At 50.7% G+C, this 22,254-nt stretch overlaps 10 protein-coding genes across 10 annotated transcripts; 5 read left to right on the forward strand and 5 right to left on the reverse strand.

The window, feature by feature from the left end:
• Positions 1 to 910: 910 nt before the first annotated feature.
• On the reverse strand, positions 911 to 1,592 carry CDV56_100299 (glyoxalase family protein; the record flags this gene model as incomplete). Its single annotated transcript, XM_026753918.1, has 3 exons — positions 911 to 978; positions 1,032 to 1,104; positions 1,158 to 1,592. 3 exons carry the CDS (start codon positions 1,590 to 1,592, stop codon positions 911 to 913), a joined length of 576 nt encoding a protein of 191 aa, XP_026611565.1.
• Positions 1,593 to 1,880: 288 nt separating this feature from the next.
• CDV56_100478 (uncharacterized protein) lies at positions 1,881 to 3,827 on the reverse strand (the record flags this gene model as incomplete). Its single annotated transcript, XM_026754097.1, has 1 exon — positions 1,881 to 3,827. The coding sequence occupies one exon, from the start codon at positions 3,825 to 3,827 to the stop codon at positions 1,881 to 1,883; it is 1,947 nt and encodes a 648-aa protein (XP_026611566.1).
• A 503-nt stretch (positions 3,828 to 4,330) lies between these two features.
• CDV56_100858 (putative dUTP diphosphatase Dut) lies at positions 4,331 to 4,846 on the forward strand (the record flags this gene model as incomplete). The annotated part of the gene is made up of 1 exon (XM_026754477.1): positions 4,331 to 4,846. The coding sequence occupies one exon, from the start codon at positions 4,331 to 4,333 to the stop codon at positions 4,844 to 4,846; it is 516 nt and encodes a 171-aa protein (XP_026611567.1).
• Positions 4,847 to 4,930: 84 nt separating this feature from the next.
• On the reverse strand, positions 4,931 to 5,752 carry CDV56_100950 (SDR family NAD(P)-dependent oxidoreductase; the record flags this gene model as incomplete). Its single annotated transcript, XM_026754569.1, has 2 exons — positions 4,931 to 5,608; positions 5,660 to 5,752. 2 exons carry the CDS (start codon positions 5,750 to 5,752, stop codon positions 4,931 to 4,933), a joined length of 771 nt encoding a protein of 256 aa, XP_026611568.1.
• An 811-nt stretch (positions 5,753 to 6,563) lies between these two features.
• CDV56_101199 (ferric reductase family protein) lies at positions 6,564 to 8,357 on the reverse strand (the record flags this gene model as incomplete). The annotated part of the gene is made up of 2 exons (XM_026754818.1): positions 6,564 to 7,517; positions 7,623 to 8,357. The coding sequence occupies 2 exons, from the start codon at positions 8,355 to 8,357 to the stop codon at positions 6,564 to 6,566; spliced, it is 1,689 nt and encodes a 562-aa protein (XP_026611569.1).
• Positions 8,358 to 10,043: 1,686 nt separating this feature from the next.
• On the forward strand, positions 10,044 to 12,149 carry VRTR1 (putative C6 transcription factor; the record flags this gene model as incomplete). Its single annotated transcript, XM_026755331.1, has 1 exon — positions 10,044 to 12,149. The coding sequence occupies one exon, from the start codon at positions 10,044 to 10,046 to the stop codon at positions 12,147 to 12,149; it is 2,106 nt and encodes a 701-aa protein (XP_026611570.1).
• Positions 12,150 to 12,440: 291 nt separating this feature from the next.
• Positions 12,441 to 13,994, forward strand: CDV56_102034 (MFS transporter; the record flags this gene model as incomplete). The annotated part of the gene is made up of 1 exon (XM_026755653.1): positions 12,441 to 13,994. One exon carries the CDS (start codon positions 12,441 to 12,443, stop codon positions 13,992 to 13,994), a length of 1,554 nt encoding a protein of 517 aa, XP_026611571.1.
• Positions 13,995 to 14,615: 621 nt separating this feature from the next.
• On the forward strand, positions 14,616 to 15,170 carry CDV56_102334 (GNAT family N-acetyltransferase; the record flags this gene model as incomplete). The annotated part of the gene is made up of 1 exon (XM_026755953.1): positions 14,616 to 15,170. The coding sequence occupies one exon, from the start codon at positions 14,616 to 14,618 to the stop codon at positions 15,168 to 15,170; it is 555 nt and encodes a 184-aa protein (XP_026611572.1).
• A 1,193-nt stretch (positions 15,171 to 16,363) lies between these two features.
• Positions 16,364 to 17,627, reverse strand: CDV56_102568 (uncharacterized protein; the record flags this gene model as incomplete). The annotated part of the gene is made up of 4 exons (XM_026756187.1): positions 16,364 to 16,637; positions 16,687 to 17,294; positions 17,347 to 17,466; positions 17,514 to 17,627. The coding sequence occupies 4 exons, from the start codon at positions 17,625 to 17,627 to the stop codon at positions 16,364 to 16,366; spliced, it is 1,116 nt and encodes a 371-aa protein (XP_026611573.1).
• A 3,175-nt stretch (positions 17,628 to 20,802) lies between these two features.
• CDV56_103108 (uncharacterized protein) lies at positions 20,803 to 21,835 on the forward strand (the record flags this gene model as incomplete). The annotated part of the gene is made up of 2 exons (XM_026756727.1): positions 20,803 to 21,232; positions 21,279 to 21,835. 2 exons carry the CDS (start codon positions 20,803 to 20,805, stop codon positions 21,833 to 21,835), a joined length of 987 nt encoding a protein of 328 aa, XP_026611574.1.
• Between the last annotated feature and the right edge of the window lie 419 nt (positions 21,836 to 22,254).

Genomic DNA, 22,254 nt, shown 5'->3' on the forward strand with positions numbered 1-22,254 from the left:
ACCCGCGAAAGACCTCCGACAGCGTAAATGGGTATAAAGGAACAGCAACCACCCTCTCCACAACCCCCGGCTCAATCGGCCCATCCACATAAATAACCAACAGATCCTCCTCGGTCGGCCTCGGCGCATTCCCCCCCTCGCTATCAAGCACCAGCTCCAAATGCCACGCCGCATCCGGCCACCCCAGCATCAGCAGTTCATGCCCGCCCTCGACTTCGTGCGCTGGCCCACTGCGCCAGAGGACTTTGAGGCCCAGCCCCTTGACGTAGAAGCGCTCTGCGGCGGTGAAATCCCGACAGGGGCGCGCGATGCGGATGTGTGAGGTTGCGGTGGGGAGGCGGCCTGTTCCTGGGGTTGTGGCTATGGTTGGGTTTTGCGGGGTGGGGTGCGGGGACAAGGACATTTTGGTGTCAGCGGATGGTTTGAATGAGACACATGCAATGTGGGATTGTATTAGATTGATTGTTTGTCGGGGTCTGGGAATGAGGCTTGTGATATATGTGTTTGCGCGAGGGCTAGACCTTTTTCTCGGGATTTTATTTGTAAGCTGGGGGACTGGATACGAGACATTAGTCAGGGGGGTCTTCGCAGAACAATTATTGGAGTCATTGGATAGATGTAGATCCTAGAATTATATCTGCCGCTTGTTACGCCATCGCATATGCTCGACTGATTGCGGTGCCTTTGGACTAAGACTGGAAGGCTATGTCTTTACTAAAGTCGAACTTCATAGAGATATATAATAAAGATCCACTACTGACTGCTCTCTTGACAGCAAATTCGGCTGCTGAGACCAAAATGTTATTTGGCAAAAGAGAACAACTCTCATACTAGTAATAAGCCGTTGAAGATAACTTCTCAAGCCCAAAATACTGAAAGTCCCAATGTCAAACATCCGTAACCCAAATAATCATGGTACCCTACCCTCCCGGAGCTGCACCTCAGCCAGCACCGCGCGATGCAGCAGTTTATGCAGAGCTTTACCCAGTTAGAAAGATACCCCAGACACAGACAATGACAGACTATCATACCTTCTGGCGGTGTTCCCTGCGGCGCATGAGGCGTCACCCGCCGAGAATCAATCGCAACAGCTGGAATCTCAACCTGCAATCAATCAGCAAAACACTCATTCGCGGCCGGGAAATCTGCAGACAGACTTCATGAGCTCGCAGATCCGCTTGCAGCAGATCCGCCTTGCGCGCCACATTCTGCACCAGTTCCTCCAATTGCCTCTTGTGCGCACGGACAGAAAATAGCGACGGGAGACGGTTGTTGGCCGAAACTAGCTTGCGCCAGCTGTACCACTTCACGGCGGAGGCAGGGATGGTGTAGTTGTGCTTTGTTAGCCAGGAGAGCAACTCGACGTGCACGTAGGAGAGGAATACGCCGTGTTCGACGCATTGTGAGTCCAGTTGTGAGGCGTTGATGAGGTGGCCGTCGGATTCGGCGTGCGAGGCGTACTTGAGGAGGAGCGCCTGGATGGCGTTCCGATCTACGTGGTTGTGCTGGAGATTGCTTGCGACCCTTTGCAGGAGGGCTGCTATGCGGGAGAGTAGGTCGATGGCGTGGGGTTCGTTGCTTTGTTCGGGCATTCTGGGTTTTGTATCGAGATGGATTGAGGGGGGTTAGTTGGTGACGGAGATGAGGTGAAGTATCTCATGGGTAGTAGATGTCATGGCAGTAATGATGAAGAATCATACGATCAAGAAGCTCTCATGCATCGCTGGTTCTATCCGATGGTGGTTTGCGTAGCTATGTACCATGGAATCGGAAACCTTACCAGTGACTTGACGAGATGATCCAGACCCGTCTATAACAAATGGCAGCGATGATCATAATAATTGATACCTATCAGTCTACTGCTAGGACTTTAACGCACACTACCAGTCAGTGAAGAGCGAAGGGTGTAGCTCCTTTAACAGCTGCCCTGCCGCAGGGAGAGGTTTACCCGGATCCAAGTCGCTAAAAGAGTCATCGAATATGGAAATGGTCTTTACCTCCTCTTCTCCAAACTCCCCTCCCCCCAGATAACTCAAATACACAGTGGCTTTCTGTTCCCGGAATCTATCTGCCACCTTCTCGTCCAATGTATCCAGAATCCCTGCCCAGCTGCCATTCAAAAGGTGTATACTGGACAATTGAAGGTAGCGCATTGAGTGACCCAGCCCGGCGCAAAACCGTTCTAGCTCATCTTGCTTCGAGGAGACGCTGAGGATCGCCAAACGATTGATCCGTGGCCATTTGACCGCACCAAGAACAGGACCTATATCGTACCAGCCCTCCTTCGTGGTGCGGCCATCATTGAGACCAAACGAATTGAAGCTCATCCACGCATCTTCCATATCTGGACTGCATAGTATTGCGCCAAGGTACTGATCGACATAGTACTTTTCTCCAGGTGGGAGATGCTCGTGGCGGATGAAACGGCAGTTGAGAGACCCTCCGAAGCTGACTCTCCAGAGGCCGCTGCACGCAGCTCGAAGATCCGACCATGCTGCTGGATCGGTGGGATTGCTCAGAGTATCAGGACAGATCAGCGAAAAGCTGCCTCGGCATGGGAACGGTCCGATGTAAAGATCCCTCAGCGTGGTCCCTGCTTTGTGTATGGAAATCGGCAACTCGAACAAGATCCTGGCGGGCGTAAGTTTGACATCCTCAAAGTCCTCAATCTTTTGCCACTCAAGACCAGCGCTCATGAGTCCGGGAAGCAGACTCTTGTCTCTCAGCACGACTGTTGGATTATACCGATCATACGGCGGATCCACTTGGTCGGTGAAGCCTAGGGCACGCGCGTTGGGCAGTTGGGAGATACAGGATGCAAGCGCGATGACGAAGGATCCAGTTGTAATGAGCTGCAGTTGCTCTTCGTGCTTTTTGCAATATTCATTATAGCCTCGGAGGAGGATCTCCTGGTGCTCATCCACCTCTGATTTGGTGACATCTTCACTCTCGTCAGGGGTAAAATGGCGGTCCCACGACCTACTGATTCGGTAGTAATTGCTTATCGCTTCTCGATATACCCTGAGGGGTAGCGGGCAGACCGTTTCATCATCCGAATCGTAACCCCCGAGCATCCAGGTCTCGGCGTAGTAGTCACAGGAACGGGCCATTTCTCCCAATTGCTGCTTGCGATAGTCCTTGAATCTCCTACAGTCCGAGACAAGCTCCTGCGGACGATATTGCAGCCCGACTTGGATGGCACGCACACCTTCAGCTATCCGGGGAGATTTGGACAGCTCCACGGCCTTGTCCAGCGATCCCTGGTCAAGATCTACACGGAGGATCGGACACAACAGCGGAGACGCCAGGTCGTTGAACAGGCTGCAAACCAGGCGGACTTGCCGGATCGTCTCGCGGACAGTCTCGTCATCAGAGTCCCTGCGCCGCGACCTCCAGTTAATCAGGCCCTGCTTCCCGACCCTTGGGTCCTGGAAGTAGTCAAAAATCTTGCGCAGAATATCGGCAGGCAAATCAACTATCGTGATCGGTCGGATTTTCGCGCGGGAAAGGTCCATTGCCCTAGCTCGAAGCGCGAGGCGTCGTGTGTCGATCTCATGGAGGACAGTATTCTTTCGAGTCTCCTCTGGGTTGTCCTGAACTGGAACTTGCTCGCTATTCTTTTCGGTGCCGGTATCATCCTCATCATCATTATCATTTTTCTCAGGATGGTCAGGACCATCCTTTACTTGCTTCGAACTGATGAGTTGCTCAAAGGCATCGAGGCGACTCAGTTCTTGATAAATCTCATCCAGACTAAGTGTGCCGACATCCTCGTATTCTGGGTCCCACTGGTCGAGCATCTCGCTCATCTGATCGGCAGAGTGCATTGTACTGGATGCAATGGTAAGTGTAAAACTAGTGCTTAAGTCCAAGGATGAGGTGAGACCGAAGTGCAGTGAATATATCTTGGGAGGAGATGATCCTATGGTGTCTACTGTTATGGCACATTCATGACTCAGACTGAGGCGCAGCTGTTTCAATAATGCAACCTCACTAGGCACGAGCTAGCTATGCCAAGCTTTAAAGTAAGTTAAACTCTTATCACCCTCATTCTATGCTCTAACTTCTGATTTTAGCGGATTGGTTATGCAACTCTAGTCTAACCCAGCTAGATTTGAGTAAGTTCTCTTGGCGTCTACCAACTCTTATCCCTTGGCTAATACTAGTATCCGCTGTCTCTGAAGCGACTGATCACAGTCCTTGAGTTTAGCCCCATTACCACCATTACTATAGGAGCAATCATTCCTGGGTACAGGCAGACCTTGATATCCTGTCCCTTAGAAGCTCGCAACTCATTAAACCAAAACTTGTCTTTTGAGACTAGGCTAAAATGATCCTCCCTGGCCGCGCTCTCCTCACCCGCGCCATCATCCGCAACGTCCAAAATCCGGCCCTGCAAGTCCAACCCTGCGGTGTAGACCTCACACTCAGACGAGTGCTTACCTGGACATCGCCAGGAACCATCGATCTAGAAAACCAGCGTCGCCAGACCGCGTCTACAACTGAAATCCCCTTCCCCGCGTCAAGCAGCACTAGTCCAGAGGAACGCTTCCTTGATCTCCCGCAGGGATCCTACCTCGTCGAGTTCAACGAGACAGTCTCTGTCCCTCTTGACCTCATGGGCCAGATCTTTGTGCGCAGCTCGCTGTTTCGATCTGGCGTGCTGCTGAGCGCCGGTGTTATGGATAGTGGTTACGTTGGGGCGGTTGGGGCCCTGATGCAGGTGCTCAATCCTGCTGGGCTGAGGGTTTATCCTTCGGCGAGACTCGCGCAGTTTGTTTTTCACCAGATGAGTGAGGAGGTCGAGGGGTATCGGGGGGTTTACCAGGGGAGCACGACGCTCTGATAATGTCTGTATTATAATCTGGCGCCTCGACGCGGGTTCTCACATCTCATCGAAACGAGTAAATTGTTACAGCAGCTCGATACATCAATTCATATGTAATCCTCCGCTAACACAGATACTCTGCCCCGTCACCCATCCCGACCCCTCCCCCGCCAGGAAAGTCACTACCCGAGCGATATCCTCCGGTACAGCCACCCGGTTCCCCAAGGGCGTATTCTGCTGAATGTAGGCGACGACCTCCTCTGGCACATCCCGGCGCAGCATATCGGACTCCACCGCCCCGGGCTCAATCGCATTAACGGTATGGCCCACAGGTCCGAGTTCACACGCCAACGACCTCGTGAATCCCTCCACGGCTGCCTTGGAAGCAGAATACACCGAGAAGCCAGACGACCCTCGACGAGCAGCCACGGAGCTCAGGTTGATAATACGGCCTGGGGCGCGCAGATGCGGGATCACCGCTTTGGTCATGAGGATCATGCCGTAGACGTTGAGATCGAAGACGGAGGAGATATCGTGGTGGGTCGTTTCGACCAGGTTCTTGCACATGGAAACACCTGCATTGTTGACGAGGACGTCGATCTTGTTGTCTTCGGTGGGGAATGCCTGGAACGTTGCAGCGAGGATCTGGTCTGGGGCCTCTGGCTGTCGGAGATCGGCTTGGACTTTGATCGCAGCGGAGCCGTTGTTGAGGTCGTGGATCTTGCAACACAGGTCGTTTAGAGCTTGCTCGCTACTTGGAGATGTGTAGGTTAGGGCGAGCTGGCAATAGATTAGCAGTATTCATTGCACGGGATAGAGCAGTGGGAATACTTTTGCACCCTGCCTTGCTAGCTCAAGCGCGATGCCAGCGCCGATTCCGCGCGAGGCGCCCGTGACAATGGCTATTTTTCCTTTCAGGCTCATTTTGGTGGTTGAAATATGTTCTGCGAGTGAGGATTATGGATTGTGAAGATAGAAAGGCATCGTAGCTCTCTTATATACCCATCTGCCCATCTACATAACGTTATGTCATGAACCGATGTGGAGAATCACCGTATTGAAGGAGTTTAGAAGATACAGTTCAAGCTAGAGGGACTTAAGAGAGTGGAGAATGATGTCCTTCTGAGTGGGCAAACAAATTTCTCACCATAACGTTATGCAATACGAAGGGAATCCTCAGGTAGTGAGTGTATGACGAGGTCAGCAGGGGGATCTAAGCAGACTAGTTGACCAACAAACTAGCGGTGGCTCTTATTTGTAATATTGACTTGGTTTTGATCAGTCTTGGATCATCTCTGCAGAAATGGATGTTGTGAATTGGAAAAGGGCCATTTCTATGTCACAGGGAACTCTACAGAGACAGCTAGTCAAACGGCTTGTCGGGGAGGGAAACGAACTTTCAGCAAAGGGCCCTCGATGATTGCGTTTACTTACATTCCTGACGGCGAGTACCTATGGAGGTTGCAAAGGGTCCATCTCCTTTTGGCTACGAAGCCGGGGGCAGGCTCTTGATTCAGTTGACAGGGACAAGTCGACGACATCGTCAGGAAGAAGTTCATAATATCAGTCGTACGATGCTAGGAAGCTCAAGGACGTTTTCTCTGCATGTATCTGCTGCTTCTTATGCGAATCTGCCATTCTCTCATGTTATCGTTGCCCATCAGCAACAGTATTAGGCATTACATTACTATTACACTAGACACGGATATCTCAAACTGAACGATATACACTCACCTCACCAAGTAAACGCCTCCTCCACAAAATCAACCGCAACCCCCCGATCCACCTGCCGTCTAGCCGCCTCCCTCACATCATCCCCCAGCGCCCCAGGCCCACAGACCGACACCACCGTCGCCCCGATCCTCCTCGGGAGAATCTCCTTTAGCACAGTAGCCGGATTACACCGCCCCGCAAACGTCCGAATGACACCCCCCGGCGAGCGCATCTCGCCGGGACTCTTCGGCTTCGACACAAACAGCATGATCGTCAAGATCGACTCGGCATCCGGCATCTGCAGGATCTCCTGGAGATATTCCATCACCCAGCGGACGCTGTCCATGCCGCGTACCGCCCAGACCAGCGTGATGGACCGCGTGGCGGCCCGGCCGTCTGCTGCGCGGAGAAGCAGATCCCGGATGAAGAGGAGGTGGTGCGTTATGCCGACGCCGCCGGAGAAGAGGATGGCTGTCCCGTAGCTGGACATGTTGACCGCGTGCGAGGAGTACGGGCCCTCGAGGAAGCCGGTTGTCGTGAATGTTTCGTCCGGGGAGGCCATCGCGCGATCGTACAGCGCGCGGGTCATGCCCTGCCGTGCGGCGACGACTAGTGTCACGGCTGTGTGGCTGAGTGGGGAGGATTGACTTTCGAGGGTGAGGGCTTTGGGGTCGTTGGTCAATGATTGTATGCTTTTTCGGTTGGGGGCGCTGGCTGAGGTGTCTGACCAGGCTGCGGAGAAGGGGTGCGACATCCACCAGGAGATGTGGGGGATGTACGCGTAGAAGTGGCTGCCCGGTGGGACGGGGTAGTGCTTGGGGAGAAAGAATGTGAGACGGCAGGCTTCGCCAGCAAGTGCTTCTACTTGCAGCTTTGTCATGCCGTGTCGGCGAGAGACATTCAGAAACACGAGCCAGAGGAGACGGGTGCATCGTTCTGCACCCCAGATGAAAATGGCCCATTGGATCCATGGCTTCTAAGGCAGGCTGTGCATGTCGAGGTGCAGGTATATGCCTAAGATGATCAAGAAGGCGCCAGCCTGATGAATGCAGAGAAAGGTTTCGTAGAATGCGTGTCGTACAGGAGAGAGGGAGTGAACAATAAAAAACGCCATGACCGCAGTTGCAACCATTCCCCAGGCGTAGGAGGGCGTCTCGGCAAGATGTTGAGAAAGTGCGGCCGGGTTTCCCTCTCGGACGGTGTTGACAGCCCAAGCAGCCATGTGAACGATGCTCTCAACGGCGGCGATGCGGCCCAGCCATCGGTGGCAAAGATTATATGAGTCGAAACTGATTCGTAGAAGAGGGATTAAGGGATTGTTGCGGGTTGCAAAGAGCACAAGCGGGATTATGTTCACCGTGGCCAATGTACCGGCACGTCCGCGAAGCTCTGCAATGACGGCGGGGGTGTCATTCTGGTAATTGAGGTCGCAGCAGTAGATGATTTGGCTGACAATATATCCAAAGATGACAAGTGACTGAAATCGGGAAGGGAGAGTGCCCATATTAATGGCCGACGAGAGCTGGATCTCTCGGTTATGGCGCTTGCTGGACAATGGCGCGTAGAGAAGACGGCTTTTGATTCGGACCCAGAGTGATGATTCGGTGATGCTCCAGACGGATTGTTGCTTTTCGGATGAACTGGAACAGATGATGTAGCGAAGATAGGCATGCCCAATTTGAGCCAGTCGTGCGAGTAGGACCATGCCAGCGAACGCCAACATGGACGAATAGATGATCTGGACAAAAAGAACATCGCGAGGAGTGTTGAGGCCATCATGCCCTGTGGAGTAATCCACCACTGCTTGAGTCTTCATCTTGATGATGCAGATTAAAAGACTGAAGATTGATCAACGGAGCAGTGTGCTCACTGCGTATATAAAGTCCGCCTATCACTCCAAGCATCCTTGATTGCATGATCCACCAAAGATATCAGCGTGAAGAACTCTTGTGATTCCTCCATTGTTCCTTTTTTAGGCCAACAGACCATGGCATTCTTGATGCAGGGAATCGCTAGTGGGTTTGAGTCCGGTTCCATGAGCCCTGTCGGCTGTCAACCTGGATAATTCAACTCATCAACGGAGGGACTGACAAATCAGAAGGATCTATCGTTCTCCATCGTTCGAGGAAGACCGTCGGACCTGGTGTCCTCTGTCAACTGACAAGTTCAGGGTCTTGGTGAAACCTACAGAGGCTGCTCCAGTTTGCCTCCTGTCATTTCGAGCGTTATCTCCTGTCCTGTAAAGGAAGTCCGAGGGTGTTTCGGACGGAAAGCTTCTCTTACACTGATTCAGTGTGAGACGTGCTGGTGAAGAGGAAGGGGATGTCCGTGCAGCCACGAAACATGCTGTGCGAACTTCCTTCGATGGTGAAACATTCGCTGCTCCATCAGGTTGCATCCTCTTTGCGGGGGAGCAGGAGAATCGAGTTGTCGACTTGGGTATGAGATATTGGACGATCTGAAACTCGCGATGAAACCAGTTCCTGTTGCTGAAGATCCTGCACAACCAGTGGGTCTGATAGCTGTTCCGTTCCCCACTGGTTCAGACTTTGCAGTTTCTAATTATAGCCTCAAATATGGACATCAGGGATATCTCTCGCTTGAGTCTTGACTAACATGTACGAAAGTCTTCAGATCTCAACTCCAAAATCACCCTCACTCAGCTTTCTCGCTGCCATCCATGGAAAGGAAAACATCATGATCTCAGAAGGCAAGCAGGAAGCATGGATAACAACTGAGCCCTGACTCGTTAGTGCCCGGACAAAAGCACTACTCGGTGCATTATACTATTTTAAGCTTCCCTAGGAGATTTTACCCATACCTACCGAGGTGCAAAAGCAGATGCAGCTTATGAAACAACCTATTCCACGTGAAGCAATCCGCCAGCTAGCAAAAGCAGCCGGATCTACTATATAAAGTCCTTCTCCTAGATCAGGGGTAAAAGAGCTCCGTGCAGCTCATAGATCTTTTATTGCTGATAAGGGTCCTATTAGACCTAGATAATTCAAATATTCATCACTTTTTGCTTTAGTTGATCCTGTAGTAGTCAGATATATGGTTTTCGACCATGGCCAGATTCGTTTTTGAGTGGCTCGTCGGTTGTGGATTATGTTATGTTAGTAGATAGTTGACCAGTTAGTCATTAGTTATTACTGACTCAGCAGCTTAATCCGTGCCAGAAAACAGTTAATGGATTATGGGCTTCAGTTAACGTGGAGGTGGCATGATCCTTTATTAGTGCCATACACAGACACTAAAGGAGGCATCAGCAAAACAGCATAGTATTAAGGAATTATGAACCTTGCACTATTGCTATTACTACTATCATAATTTAGCTACTCATCACAGGCCTAATATTTTCCTGTGCACTATTAGCCCTTATTACTCTAGCACAGCGGCATTACTTGTTATGCTTATCCCCACATGGTTCACAGGTCCAAGATATAGTTGTGTATTCATGCAGATTTCACCTGTATCTTGCGAGACTTGAAGCAGCCAAGTCATGGAAGCTGATACCACGGTCGCCCCGCGCCTCCCAATTGCTCCCGCGCCACCTAGGGCACTCTCCGTCCACGTGCCAAATGGCTCTGAGACAGACCTGACCACAATGCGCTTCAACTGCCAAGCTTGCGTGCGCAAAAAGATCAAATGCGATAAGGCTGTGCCGACATGCTCGAGCTGCAGGAAAGCAAAGCTCCAGTGCGTCTACCAGGCTCCCCTACCGCGGAAGAGGAAGCGAAGCCAGGTCGAAGACGTGTATGAGCGTCTAGCACGGTACGAGCGCATCTTAAAGGACAACAATCTTCTCCCTACGGCCTCTGCACCGACCCCATGCGGCAAGGAGACGGAGGCATCGGTGCTCAGCACACGGGACCCAACCCCAGTGCCGGACACGCAACCCGTGAGGTCTGGTAAACTTCTTTCCGCCGATGGCAAGTCTCGCTATATTGACAGTGTTCTCCTACTTGATGCTGGAGAAGGCGACCCGTGTGAATTATCCGATTCCGACCAAGATGACTACCACAACGACGACACCGGAGCTGATGAGAGCACCCCGACTGGTCTCCTTGGCGTCCTCGCAGCACATACAGTCTCTGGGGCTATACTTGCAAGCACTCGGAGCCTCACCGAGCAACACCCCAGCTATCAGGAGGCTATAAAGCTCTGGAATGCGTACATGCAAAATGTCGAGCCTCTCTGCAAGGTTCTTCATGTTCCGACTGTCGCAAAAATGGTCGACACTGTCTCCAAGCAGCCCGCTGCGGCCTCAAAGAGTGACGAATGCCTGCTTTTTGTCATCTACTATTTCGCCGTGTTCTCCATGTCGAACACCGACTGTCTGCGAGAGTTCAACCAGTCGAGGAATCATTTGATGTCGAGATACCGGACCGCTATTTACCAGGCACTTGTCAATGCGTCGTGGCTGAAGACTACAGCAATGCCTGTACTACAGGCTTACACACTCTTCCTCGTTGCCATGCGCACGCAAATCGATCCTCATACGTTTTGGATTCTGACGGGCATTGCGATCCGCCTCGCACAACGCATGGGGCTCCACCGTGACGGTGAAAAACTCGGCTTGCCACCATTTGAGGTTCAAATGCGACGGCGGCTCTTTTGGCAACTGCTTCCACTGGACGCCTATGCAGGCCAAGTGTCCGGCACGGGTATTTGCCTATCGCCAAATAGCTGGGATACCAAGGAACCGCTGAACATTAACGACGACCAGATCTTCCCTGGTATGACGCAGCAGCCTCAAGAGCAAAGGGGCGCTTCGGAAATGATCTTCTGCTTGTCTCGGATGGAACTGTCCAATTTCTATACCCGAACCGGTGTGAAAATGAAGGAAATCGGTGGTACGGTTCAATTCCGGGATGCAGAGGACATTGAGAGGCTCATCGACGAGGTCGAGGATGTCATTGAGACAAGGTTCCTTCGATACTGCGATATCCTGAACCCCTTGCATTTTTTCACCATTGGAATCGTACGATCTGCCACCAACGCCGTCCGACTGCGTGCTCGAATGCCTCTGCTGACGAAGCAGACCATTACCGACGCGCAAAGGAGAGACCTCTGCACTCTCGCAGAAAGGATTCTTGATACAAACAGCACCATCTACGGCAACCCAAGCATGAAGAAGTTCCTGTGGCACATGCAAGCTTTCTTCTTGTGGGATGCCCTTCTCTGTCTCCTGCTTAACCTCGCAGAAGTCGGATTCTACTCGCCGTCGGAGCTAAACACTACCTGGGACAAGGTTGCAGAAGTCTATTCGAATCACGAAGAACTTGTCAAGCGCAGAAGAGCCCTGCACGTCACCACTGGCCGGATCACTCTCAAGGCCTGGCTTGCGAATCCCCCGAGTAATTCGTCCCCAGAGCCGGCGTTCATAACCGCGTTGCGCGCACAACGCGAATTGAAGGGCAACAGGCAGCAGCAGAGCGTTGACGAAACGGGGGGAACTGACAAGGTTGGGGACGGTGTGTTTGTTTTGGATGAGCTTTCTGACAACATTGATGGAACAGGCTTGAATCTTGATAGCGGCTTCACTCTCGACCCTTCAGATTGGGTGCTTTGGGATCAGCTGTGCCGAGAGAGCAGTCTGGGCTGAGCAGGCAGTGTAACCTTGCCCGGGAATCTGCCTCATGTCTCCGTGGACTCTATACAACATCTTTCGACCTAGTCTTTTGAGTATCCCGTGTAGTATCATGACTACTACTGGCATCAAACAGCCGGGCCCGAAGAATGGCGCCCTCCTAATGGCCAGCGAGTCGGTCCGTCACGGGCGACCCGGGCCGGAAGCAAATACGACCCGGTGATTGGCTGCTCCAGTTGATACAAGTATACCTCTATATAGTATATAATAACCCAGCAAACCCCGGCATCGCAGCATTAAGGAACCATGCTCTTCATCTCCTTCGATCTGATTTCTTCTAAGATGAGCAATAAGAACCCAAGCGCCTCCGACGAGGGGATCGCGCCTCTGCCTGGGAAGGAAGACCTCGAAGCAGCCCAAGCAACAATCCCAACCGAGCCGTCTCTCGACGCCGAAGCCAACAAAGACCCGGATCTCGTCGCATGGAGCGGGCCAGATGATCCTGAGAACCCCAAAAACTGGCCCAACGCCTTGAAGTGGAAGAACACCTGGACCGTCTCCCTCTTCGTCTTCATCTCGCCCGTCTCATCATCCATGATCGCCCCCGCCATGCAAGATCTCGGCGAGTCCCTGGGGATGCGCACCGAGATTGAGGTGTACCTCTCCATGGCCATCTTCATCCTCGCCTACGCCATCGGCCCCATCTTCTTCGGTCCTGCTTCCGAGCTCTACGGTCGTGTGCGTCTGCTTCAGGTCAGCAACGCCTGGTACCTAGCCTGGAATCTGGGATGCGGTTTCGCCCAGACCAAGGCCCAGCTCTTTGCGTTTCGCTTTCTTGCGGGAATTGGTGGCAGCGCGCCGCTGGCAATTGGAGGAGGCGCCATCAGCGACATGTGGAGCGCCGAAGAACGCGGCAAGGCCATGGGCGTCTACACTCTTGGGCCGCTCCTTGGGCCCGTCGTCGGACCCATTGCCGGCGGCTTCATTGCCCAGTACTCGACATGGCGCTGGGTCTTTTGGGCAACCTCCGCCGCTGCCGTTGGCGTCCAGGGCGTCGGATTCATCTGGCTGCGGGAGTGTCACCCGGCCACGCTCCTACGCAAGCGACGCGACCGTCTCGTCAAGGAGACGAGCAACAAGAATCTGCATATCGAAGAGAAGGTGGAGACCCTCACCTATAAGCTTCTCCATGCCTTTGAGCGACCGGTGCTCCTGTTCACGACACAGCCCATCGTCTTCTGCATGGCCATCTACATGGCCTACCTGTTTGGAATGACGTACCTCATGTTGGCGACGTTCCCAGAAATCTGGACCGTAGTCTACCACGAGAGCTCCAGCATCGGCGGGCTCAACTACCTCTCCATCGCCATCGGGTCATTCGCCGGCCTCTTCTTCAACCTCAAGCTTGTCGACCGCATCTACAAGACCCTCAAAGCGCGGAACAACAACGTCGGCAAGCCAGAGCTCCGCATGCCGTCGCTAGCCGTCGGCTCCGTCATCAGCACCATCGGCCTCTTCTGGTACGGCTGGAGCATCGGGCACACGCACTGGATCATGCCCAACATCGGTGCTCTGATCTTCACCGCGGGCACAATCTCCTGCCTGCAGGGCATGCAGATGTACATTGTCGACAGCTACCAAACCTACGCCGCCAGCGCCATGGCGGCCTGCGCGATCCTTCGCAGTCTGGCGGGCTTCGGCTTCCCGCTCTTCGCTCCGTACATGTACCGATCTCTGGGCTATGCATGGGGGACCAGCGTGCTGGCATTCGTCACTATGGGGGTTGGCTGGGTGGCGCCTTTTGCGTTTTGGCATTTTGGGCCTAAGCTCCGTGCCATTTCCAGGTACGCCGCTGGCTAAACATCGACTACTGCCATGACTGTCTAGAATAGTCAGACCTGGTTGATTTCGCACCCAGAAATTTGGCTCATTGAAGTCTATGGCATGGAAGAAGTAATAAATTGTGACTTGCTATATTTAATCGGATACCAAAGATAATTCCTCTCATTTACAGGTTTCTCGAAATGTAAACCTTGCAAAATGCTAGTAAGTGATGGGGATAAGAGTGCGTAAACTAACATTACATTTGAGTGATAAATAGATTATGCTTCTAATTAAGCCTAAGCATTATTCTATAGTGGTAGTCATGTATCCCGCAGGGCGTAGGGCGTGGACTACGACAGCGGATAAAAGCCGGAATTGGGCAGCCACAAGAGGGCTGATCCTATATAATATCCACCATCGAGGTGCCTGCTGTATAAGACTTCATATTAGTTCACCAGAGATCTGTCTGGGCCTTGCAGAACTTCACCCTGAAACCTACTTCTCTAACATACTCCAACCCTGGGAAGCAAACGCAATACTCCCATATCTAATTGTATGATTCCCTTCAAACCAGCCATCCCTATACAATAAACTAATATCCGTCCAGCATACGAGAAAAATAATGCAATACCAGCTCGCAAATCGACCAGCCCCAACATGAGCCTGCACTACCGCCTCGCAACCCCAGCCGACACCCCCCAAATCCAGCAACTGGTGCAATCCGCCTTCCGCGCCGAGGACAGCAGACCCAACTGGACAGGAGACACCACCCTCTCCTCAAGCTTCCGCATCGAGGTCGAGGAGATCCTCGCCACGATCACCTCGCCCGACAGCGCAATCCTGCTCGCAACGGACTCCCACGGCGTCCTCGTCGCCTCCATCGGCATCTCCAGGCGCAGCGCCGACCTCGCTCGGTTTTTCATGCTCGCTGTAGACGAAGGCTACCAGCGCGGCGGGGTCGGGCGCCGGGTGCTCGCCTACGCGGAGGAGTATTGTCAGCGGGTCTGGGGCGTCAGTAAGGGGGGCTTGAACGCTCTCTCAACTCGCCGGGAACTTATCTTGTGGTATATGCGCTGTGGCTATCGACGGACGGGCGAGCTGGCGTCGTTTCCAGTTGAGCGTTTTGAGGGGATTGCGTTGCCTGGTGACTTGTGTTTTGTCGAGTTGGAGAAGGATTTGAAGGGGGTTCTGGGTCAGTCTGAGCTGCGGTGAGTTTCTATCTATAAGGTAGTAGTTCGGCTTTGGAGGTAGTCTAGATATAGAGTGATCATAACTCGACTAGATAAGCTCCAGGTATTGATTTGGCTGAGGTTGTGCTATTGTGTTCCACATCTTCATCATCATATTAGCAGCTACATTCTGATGGCTGAGGTCTGCGGATTTAAATCAGTGTATAGAACAGGATTGGTGTCAAGCGTAAGATGAAACATGGAGTCAAGTATGTATGGTTCAGCCGGGATGATGATTATGCTAGGGTTTCCCTTATGAAGGCTTTGCACATCAACTGGCAGTTCTTGAGTATACACTCTGTAAGGAAATTCACACTCATCAAAGTCAAATACATAGACGAAATTCAAAGCATAAATAAAAAGAAAAAGTGTGTGAGTGTCAATTGTCATCAAACTGTCCATGGCATACCCACATTAGATGCTAGGCCGAAGCCCAATACTTCATTTGATAAACGGGATCATATATCAACATACTCTTGATACATAGTCTACTAATACAGAAATGCTATTCAATCACGACGGAGATGACTGTGTTCCCCCCGGAAAAGACATAGTTTGCAGGGTCCTCTTGATTCACCGATTCCGATGCACGTCTTGTATGCAGAGGAGATGCCGAATTCCTGGTTTGAGGCTGGTCGTTTGCACCCTTCGAGCCAGACGTGAACGCGTCGTAAGAGGCATGGGTGTTGCCAGTTCGAGGACTTATCGTTGCCCGCTTTCGCGGCGAGGGTTTCTCAACATCATAGACACAGACCTGAGGATGGCCGCGTTTCTGGCAAGTTCTGCATGGATGACCATTGTCGCATTTTACCTCGCGCTGGTGACACAGATAGCATGCTTTTATTTCACATTGCTGCTGCTTGGCCTGTAAGATCCAGTCGATCTCTTGGCGCTCAACATTGGAACCAGCAGGAGAGCTGTTAGGCATCTCTAAAGTAGATAAATAAGGTCACCGCAGAGGCCCTCGTAAATGATGTGTCTAAAGCTCAAAAGAAGGGAATATCATAGTGAGAGATTGGAAGGTATCACTCTGCTACAGAACAGCATTTCTGTGGCAATTTCTTGATTCACTTGGTAGTGCCGCTTTTTGCTCACTGAGCCAGATCATAGAGTAAGACTGTGAGTACATGCAATCCCTAATTCCTCGCTGAGTAGTGGTAGAGTAATCAGACAGGCTCAAAGTGCATTTCGGTCAGTAGGTAATCCATGACCGGACAGGAGCCTCTGCATCGCTGGCTTCGTTCTCATAAAAACTTCTTGCGGTGAAACCAGATTTTGAAGGTCATAGTATAGATCTCTACCCGCAGCTTCAAGCGCGAGATACCCTGGTGAATAGACCTCAACATCCCCCTTCCAGTCCTCGAGATTACAGAGACTCGTAGTATCAAAAAGCTGGTTAGCAACTTCTGCATGTTCCAGTATATCCAGAATAGGTAGGTCCATATTCAGCCTAGAACAGTTAGACATGGTTTAATCAAGGCGAGGGAAGGAGAACTCACGGCTGGTTATGAAAGTTCCCACCTCCAAGACCCTGGGACACGTCGGATATTGATTGACCATTATGAAAGAGGTTCTGATACGGCTGGTGCATGTTGAAGGGGCGCCGAAGAACTAAATCCTTGACCGTGCCATCAATGTCATAGTCAACAATAGCAAGGCGACCTGTTCTCAGCCCTTCTTCATCAACCAATAGATGGTTATGGAGTTGGCCAAGATAGAGTACTGTCCCACCACGGGTGAGATAGATACCACTAAACAAGGCAGATTCAAGGTATAGCCACGGCAAAAAGTCATCATATGATGCAGTAGTTGTGGTAGCTAGATTGAGAGATGCGACGGAAAACATATAATCATTATCAAGACAGTGCCCTGATTCAAGGTCATAACGGTACAACAGGATCAGAAACTTCCCCCATCGCGCCTGGTTAACGGGATGGGCGGCATCAACCGGTGCAAGAGAAATTACACCCCCATTATGACCAGGCTGGTTGGGATTGAACATTCGCTCCAATGCTTCGGGAGGATACCGAAGACCTTCATCCGGATCACTCGGGAAGTTCCTCGTCTCTGTGCCAGGCAGGCCGATTGGGGCGCGCTCCTGGAAGGACTGAAACAATTAAATGGAGTCGTTTCGGGTCAGGGGTATGAAAAACTCATACGTCACGGAACTCCTGTGCTCCAGCTGCCCATCGCTCAACCAATGCTCGTCGCTGGCGAAGTTCATAATCATCATCCTCATCCTCGGGTACGCCAGCATGGGCGCGAGGAACCCAGCTCTCCTGCGCTAATGTCAATATCTAGTCAAGACAGAACAATTGCATCCCACCTTCACAAAGAGCAGCCACCCTTTGACCTCTTCCTTAATCTCGTCAAAGCTTAGGTCCGCCGTATGGTGTGGTCGTATGTGGGAGGGAATCCCACCGGGCCAGTGTCCCGGCATGATGCTTGTCCCTTTTGAAGTGACATTGTGAGTTGCTCAGGCAAGATCAAATTTCTTAACTTACGAATTTGCGGAGCAAAATGCTGGTGGACAGAAAGTTATGCAGCGGCAGCAGCGAATGCTCAACAACTAGACATGCAACTTGGAGCTCTAGACTAGTAGAGCTAGCTGATAGGTTTTGCAAAGTAAGGACCATGAATTCATTCCCTTTTATGGTTAGTTTAATGTTTTTTAGTATGGTTGCCTGGTGGACCGTCTTGTATACTCTACCCTCACGGCCTCACTACTCCATATGACTTTAAATATCACTTTATTGGTGACCTCACGCAGTCAAGATGGACAGTGTGTGTATAGTTTGGCCGCAACGGGTCACCTGTCGCTGCGGTCTTACGCGTAAATACGTTAGACTGTAGCATCAGAGAGGGCCCAATGACCCGGGCCAAACTAGGCTGGTGGAGGGGACGGTGGTGGAATCGGCAGAGATAGCGGAGCTGGCGAGCCTGTCTGAAACTGATGGTTGAGCTTGTATAAGACTGACGCGTTTATTGTGAAATACACCCTAAATGCCTCTGAGGTCCATCTCCCAAGAGCCTGAATCTGGTCATCAAGGATTCCACTGTTGTGCGCATGCTGCGCTGCAGCATTACATGGATGAAGCTGGTAACAATGGGCCAGCCAGCAGTCTGATGTAGACTTTAATGAGAAGAAGAAGAGCCCCTGGCCTGTAGTGGAGGCATCTGTGTAAAGATGCGTGATGTTATGGTGGCAGGGGTTAACTAGGAGTATACTGTTGAAGAGAGATAAGGAGTCCCTCCACCATTCTAGATTGTCATGTACCTTGTAAGGGATACAGTGGCGCGTGCGGCTCCCATGTGGGAAGATAGCCTGAAAGGTGTATAGAGACTGTAGCCTTGTTCTTCCAAGCTAGACCAATCTTGAGCAGAAGGCTAGTAAGCCTGTAAGGCTCTCTGTTTGCTTAAGGGTAAGACTTATTGTGTTAAGGGTAGCTGCGGTGTCTAGTGTGGTGTGGTATAGCTTCTCTTGTAGCAGACAAGCTTCCATTGCAATAGAGTCTATTTGGATTCCTAGGACTGTAATGCAAGTCCCTTGCTCGTCCTTTCTTGTGTTGTGAGGGATGCTTAGGTAGTTGGTTACTATATGGTAGACTTTGTTGAAAGCACCTGCAGGATTAGATATTGAGGGAGAATGTATGACAGCGATGAAATCATCTAGATAATGGTTGATGTAAAATATGAGAAGGAGGCACTGAAGTATTTAGTGGAGAGCCTCTGCAAAGACGTTAAAGAGAAATGGAGCTGTTGCTAGGCTAAAAGGGAGGCAGCATTTAATGTAGGTGGAGTTGTTCTACTGAAAGGCTAGGAGATGCTGGTTGTCCTTAGTAATAGGGACTATTTGGAAGGCATCCTTAATGTCTTGTTTGATAATTGTGCAGCCAGGTCCTGCCTTTATGATCTGGTTGTATATATCATTGATTTTCATGTATTTGATAGCTGACCACTTGTCTGGTATGCCCTGGTTAACACCTCACCCAGGGGGCCAGGATAGGTCATAGATACAGCGCCATCCCCTGTCATGCTTGGGGACAAGTCTGAGCAGTAAAATAAAGGAAGGTTTAGAGGCTAATCTAACCTAATAGAGGACAAGGTCCTCTGCTAGCTTTCCTGTGATAATGCTGGGTTCATATATATAGTGGTTGGTGGAGTAATAAGAGTGTTTCTTGCCTCTGTAGCTGATCTGGATGCTGTAGGTCAGGATGCTAGTAAGAGTTGGTCTAAGATCGCCGGGATAATGATAAAGGAGGTTGCGCCATCTCTGTGCATGAAGTGGTGAAGAAGAAGGCTATAGTTTCAGGAGTTCTGTATTGAAGACAGGGTATTAGGTAACTGTATTAGGCCTCGCTGGTTAGCCAGAAGGTATTTCTGTTGGCGGTAAAAAGTAGGAGGCTGTCCTGGCATTTTCTCTCCTTACTACTTAATTTGCTTGCTATTTTTTCTTGTGGCAAGACAAGGCACTATGCTTACTTAACCTGCATATGGTACATTCATGGCGCCTCTTGCAGCCGTCCTAGAGGCACCCTGTTATATTAAACTTATTGCAAACCTCTGTATCATTATTCAAGGATCTGGTAGACCTTATATGGCGAGTTCGGGCTGCTAAAGGGTGTGGTGGTGACTTAGCTAGTAGAGTGAGGTTGTGGTGGAGATATTTCTTGCGAAACTGGGCTGTGACTAGGTAACTATCTGTGGACAGCTCTCCCTTATCTAGTATATATTAGTGGAAGTTGAGAGCCAGTGGGAGTACTGCTTCTAGCCACTGATAGGTCTAAGCAACATCCAGGATCTGTCTCATAAACATGAGTAAGTTAGGGATGGCCTTAGGGTGCTTATCACTAAAGAGGTATCCTATGACTGCCAAGTAGGTAAGGAAGTAGTTAGTCTATATTTAGGGGTTAGGACCCCAGTCCTTAAGCGATGATGCTGCCTTCTTAAAGCCTACTGTGCCTCCTGACTTGGTCATCCTAAAGACCCTATCCTCCTGATCTGCATCGATGACTGACTTCTCTTTGAAGTGTATGAGTTCGGTCGCCTTTAACTTCCTCTCGAAGACGCGGGTAAGAAGGGTGGCGGAGACACCTGGCAACATATTAATAAGTAGTTTTACCTTAGGGGGTGGCTCATAGTTCTCCTCCTAATTATCCTTATTAACTCACAGGTCCGCACAAGGCCTCCTCTAGCGGAGGTTAATTTCAGCTCCATCCATCTTAAGACGCCTGGTCCTGGGGGACAGGCATAACAGTGCTAGACTGGCTGAAGGATGTCATCTTAAAGGGAGAGAATAAAAGAATTAAGTCTTAACTACATAAGAGATGACAAGCAACTTGCAGAGGTGAGCAGCTAACTCTTATAAGGTAGTTACAGGAGGGAGGAACCCTGTAGTAAGCTCTGCAGGTCAGTGAAGCCTAATCCGCAGATGTGATAATCACGTGAGGCAACCCCAATAAAACTATCCCATTTATTATTAAAAATTCAAAATCAATACAGTGGTCAGCATGGATGATTGGAACCACCCTTCCCCACTCCATCTTAAACAACCATCAATTACTGTGTCTGCTTGATACTATCATGTCCAGAAAGATTATAATACATTAATCACCATGGATGCCATCCGCGATAAGCATAAAGGACTTATTAGTGGGCTTACACAGATCTTTAATCTCTGGGTGAAAGCACAGTATATCTCTGTGACTGACATTATGACTCCACCGCACCACAACAACCTCGATATCCCCCGACTGCAACGCCTGGGGTTTGATCCTGAGGTCGTGGAGCTAGTTCAAAATCTCCCAGCCCTCAGGAACGAGGCAGTGTGGGGCTACCAAGATGAAGGAGTCGAGCTCATCCCTCGTGCAAAACTAGTGAATTACTTTGTGCAACCAAGCGGCACTCCTGGTGAGGAGATGCTTGAGGGTCTAAGATGGGTGGATTGGTCTGATAGGGAGAGGTATGGGATCTTACCGCCATGGGTGCTCCGTTTGACGCTCCCTGGCATTTATGGGGTACATCTGCTGTATGATACCCAGGATCGTAAGTCTTTCACTTACCTCTGTCTGCTATTCTTGCCTAAAAGTAGGAGAAGTAACCATGGCAGCAGAAACCATCATTGAATGGTGTGAGCTTGATACTGAATCATGGGCTGACCGTCCCCGGCGGCCCAGTGAAGCCTTTTTCACAGAGATTCTGCACCGCTTCCAGACTCTTGAATATCTCCCATTCTATAACCCTAATGATTGGGCTGCTGTCCCTAAGCGAAAGATTGAAGAGCACCCATTTATCTTTCAAAACATCTTCCCAGGAGGGATACGGCTTCCAATGGATGAAAAAACTGCTATCCAGCAGCTTAGCGATCAACCAGAAACAAGAGACCTTCTCCGCCAAAGATTAAATTATTGGAGAGCTCTGCAGAAGCTGTACTGGGATGCTGGTTGGGGCAGGGTATTTGATGGAGAGTCCTTCAAGATTAAGTGGAAGGAATGGTTGAAAAGTGCGGTGGATATGCAGTTCAAGGGGAGTGAATGGCGTAGTCAACCTATTCAAGGGCAGTCCTCACAGCAGCAGAGGGACCGTGAGGCATTTCGCCGTCAGTGGGAGGCCTTTTGGATTGAAAGTGCTGGTGAGGGTGCTGTCTAGGGGATGGAAGGCATACATTAATTAATAACATCTCTGCGAGGATGATATTATGCGCTTTAGCCTGGTCAAGTTTGTGCTCGGGAAGGCCGATAGAGAATCATGTCACAAACAGGGCAGTTACATTTCCAACTTCCTGGAATGCTTTGGCGTAGCTCATGTAGTTCAAAGTGTTTCTGTAGCGTGTCTTTGCGAGTGTATATGTATACATTTACGCTCTAGGATGGATGTCAGGGCACAAGGCATAGTGGGCATCCTAGATGAGTGGTTGACTGCTTAGTATCATCTCACATTTCAGCAGATTAGTAGGATATGGCATGAATACCTGGTTAACATACGTGGCTTTCTAGGAATGATGGAACTTCTATATAGAGATATACGCTTTACTTTACTCTAGGGAATATATCTAGTATAATAGGACT

The sequence above is a fragment of the Aspergillus thermomutatus genome (genome assembly GCF_002237265.1).
Source record: "Aspergillus thermomutatus strain HMR AF 39 chromosome Unknown NODE_219, whole genome shotgun sequence".
Lineage (NCBI taxonomy): Eukaryota > Fungi > Ascomycota > Eurotiomycetes > Eurotiales > Aspergillaceae > Aspergillus > Aspergillus thermomutatus.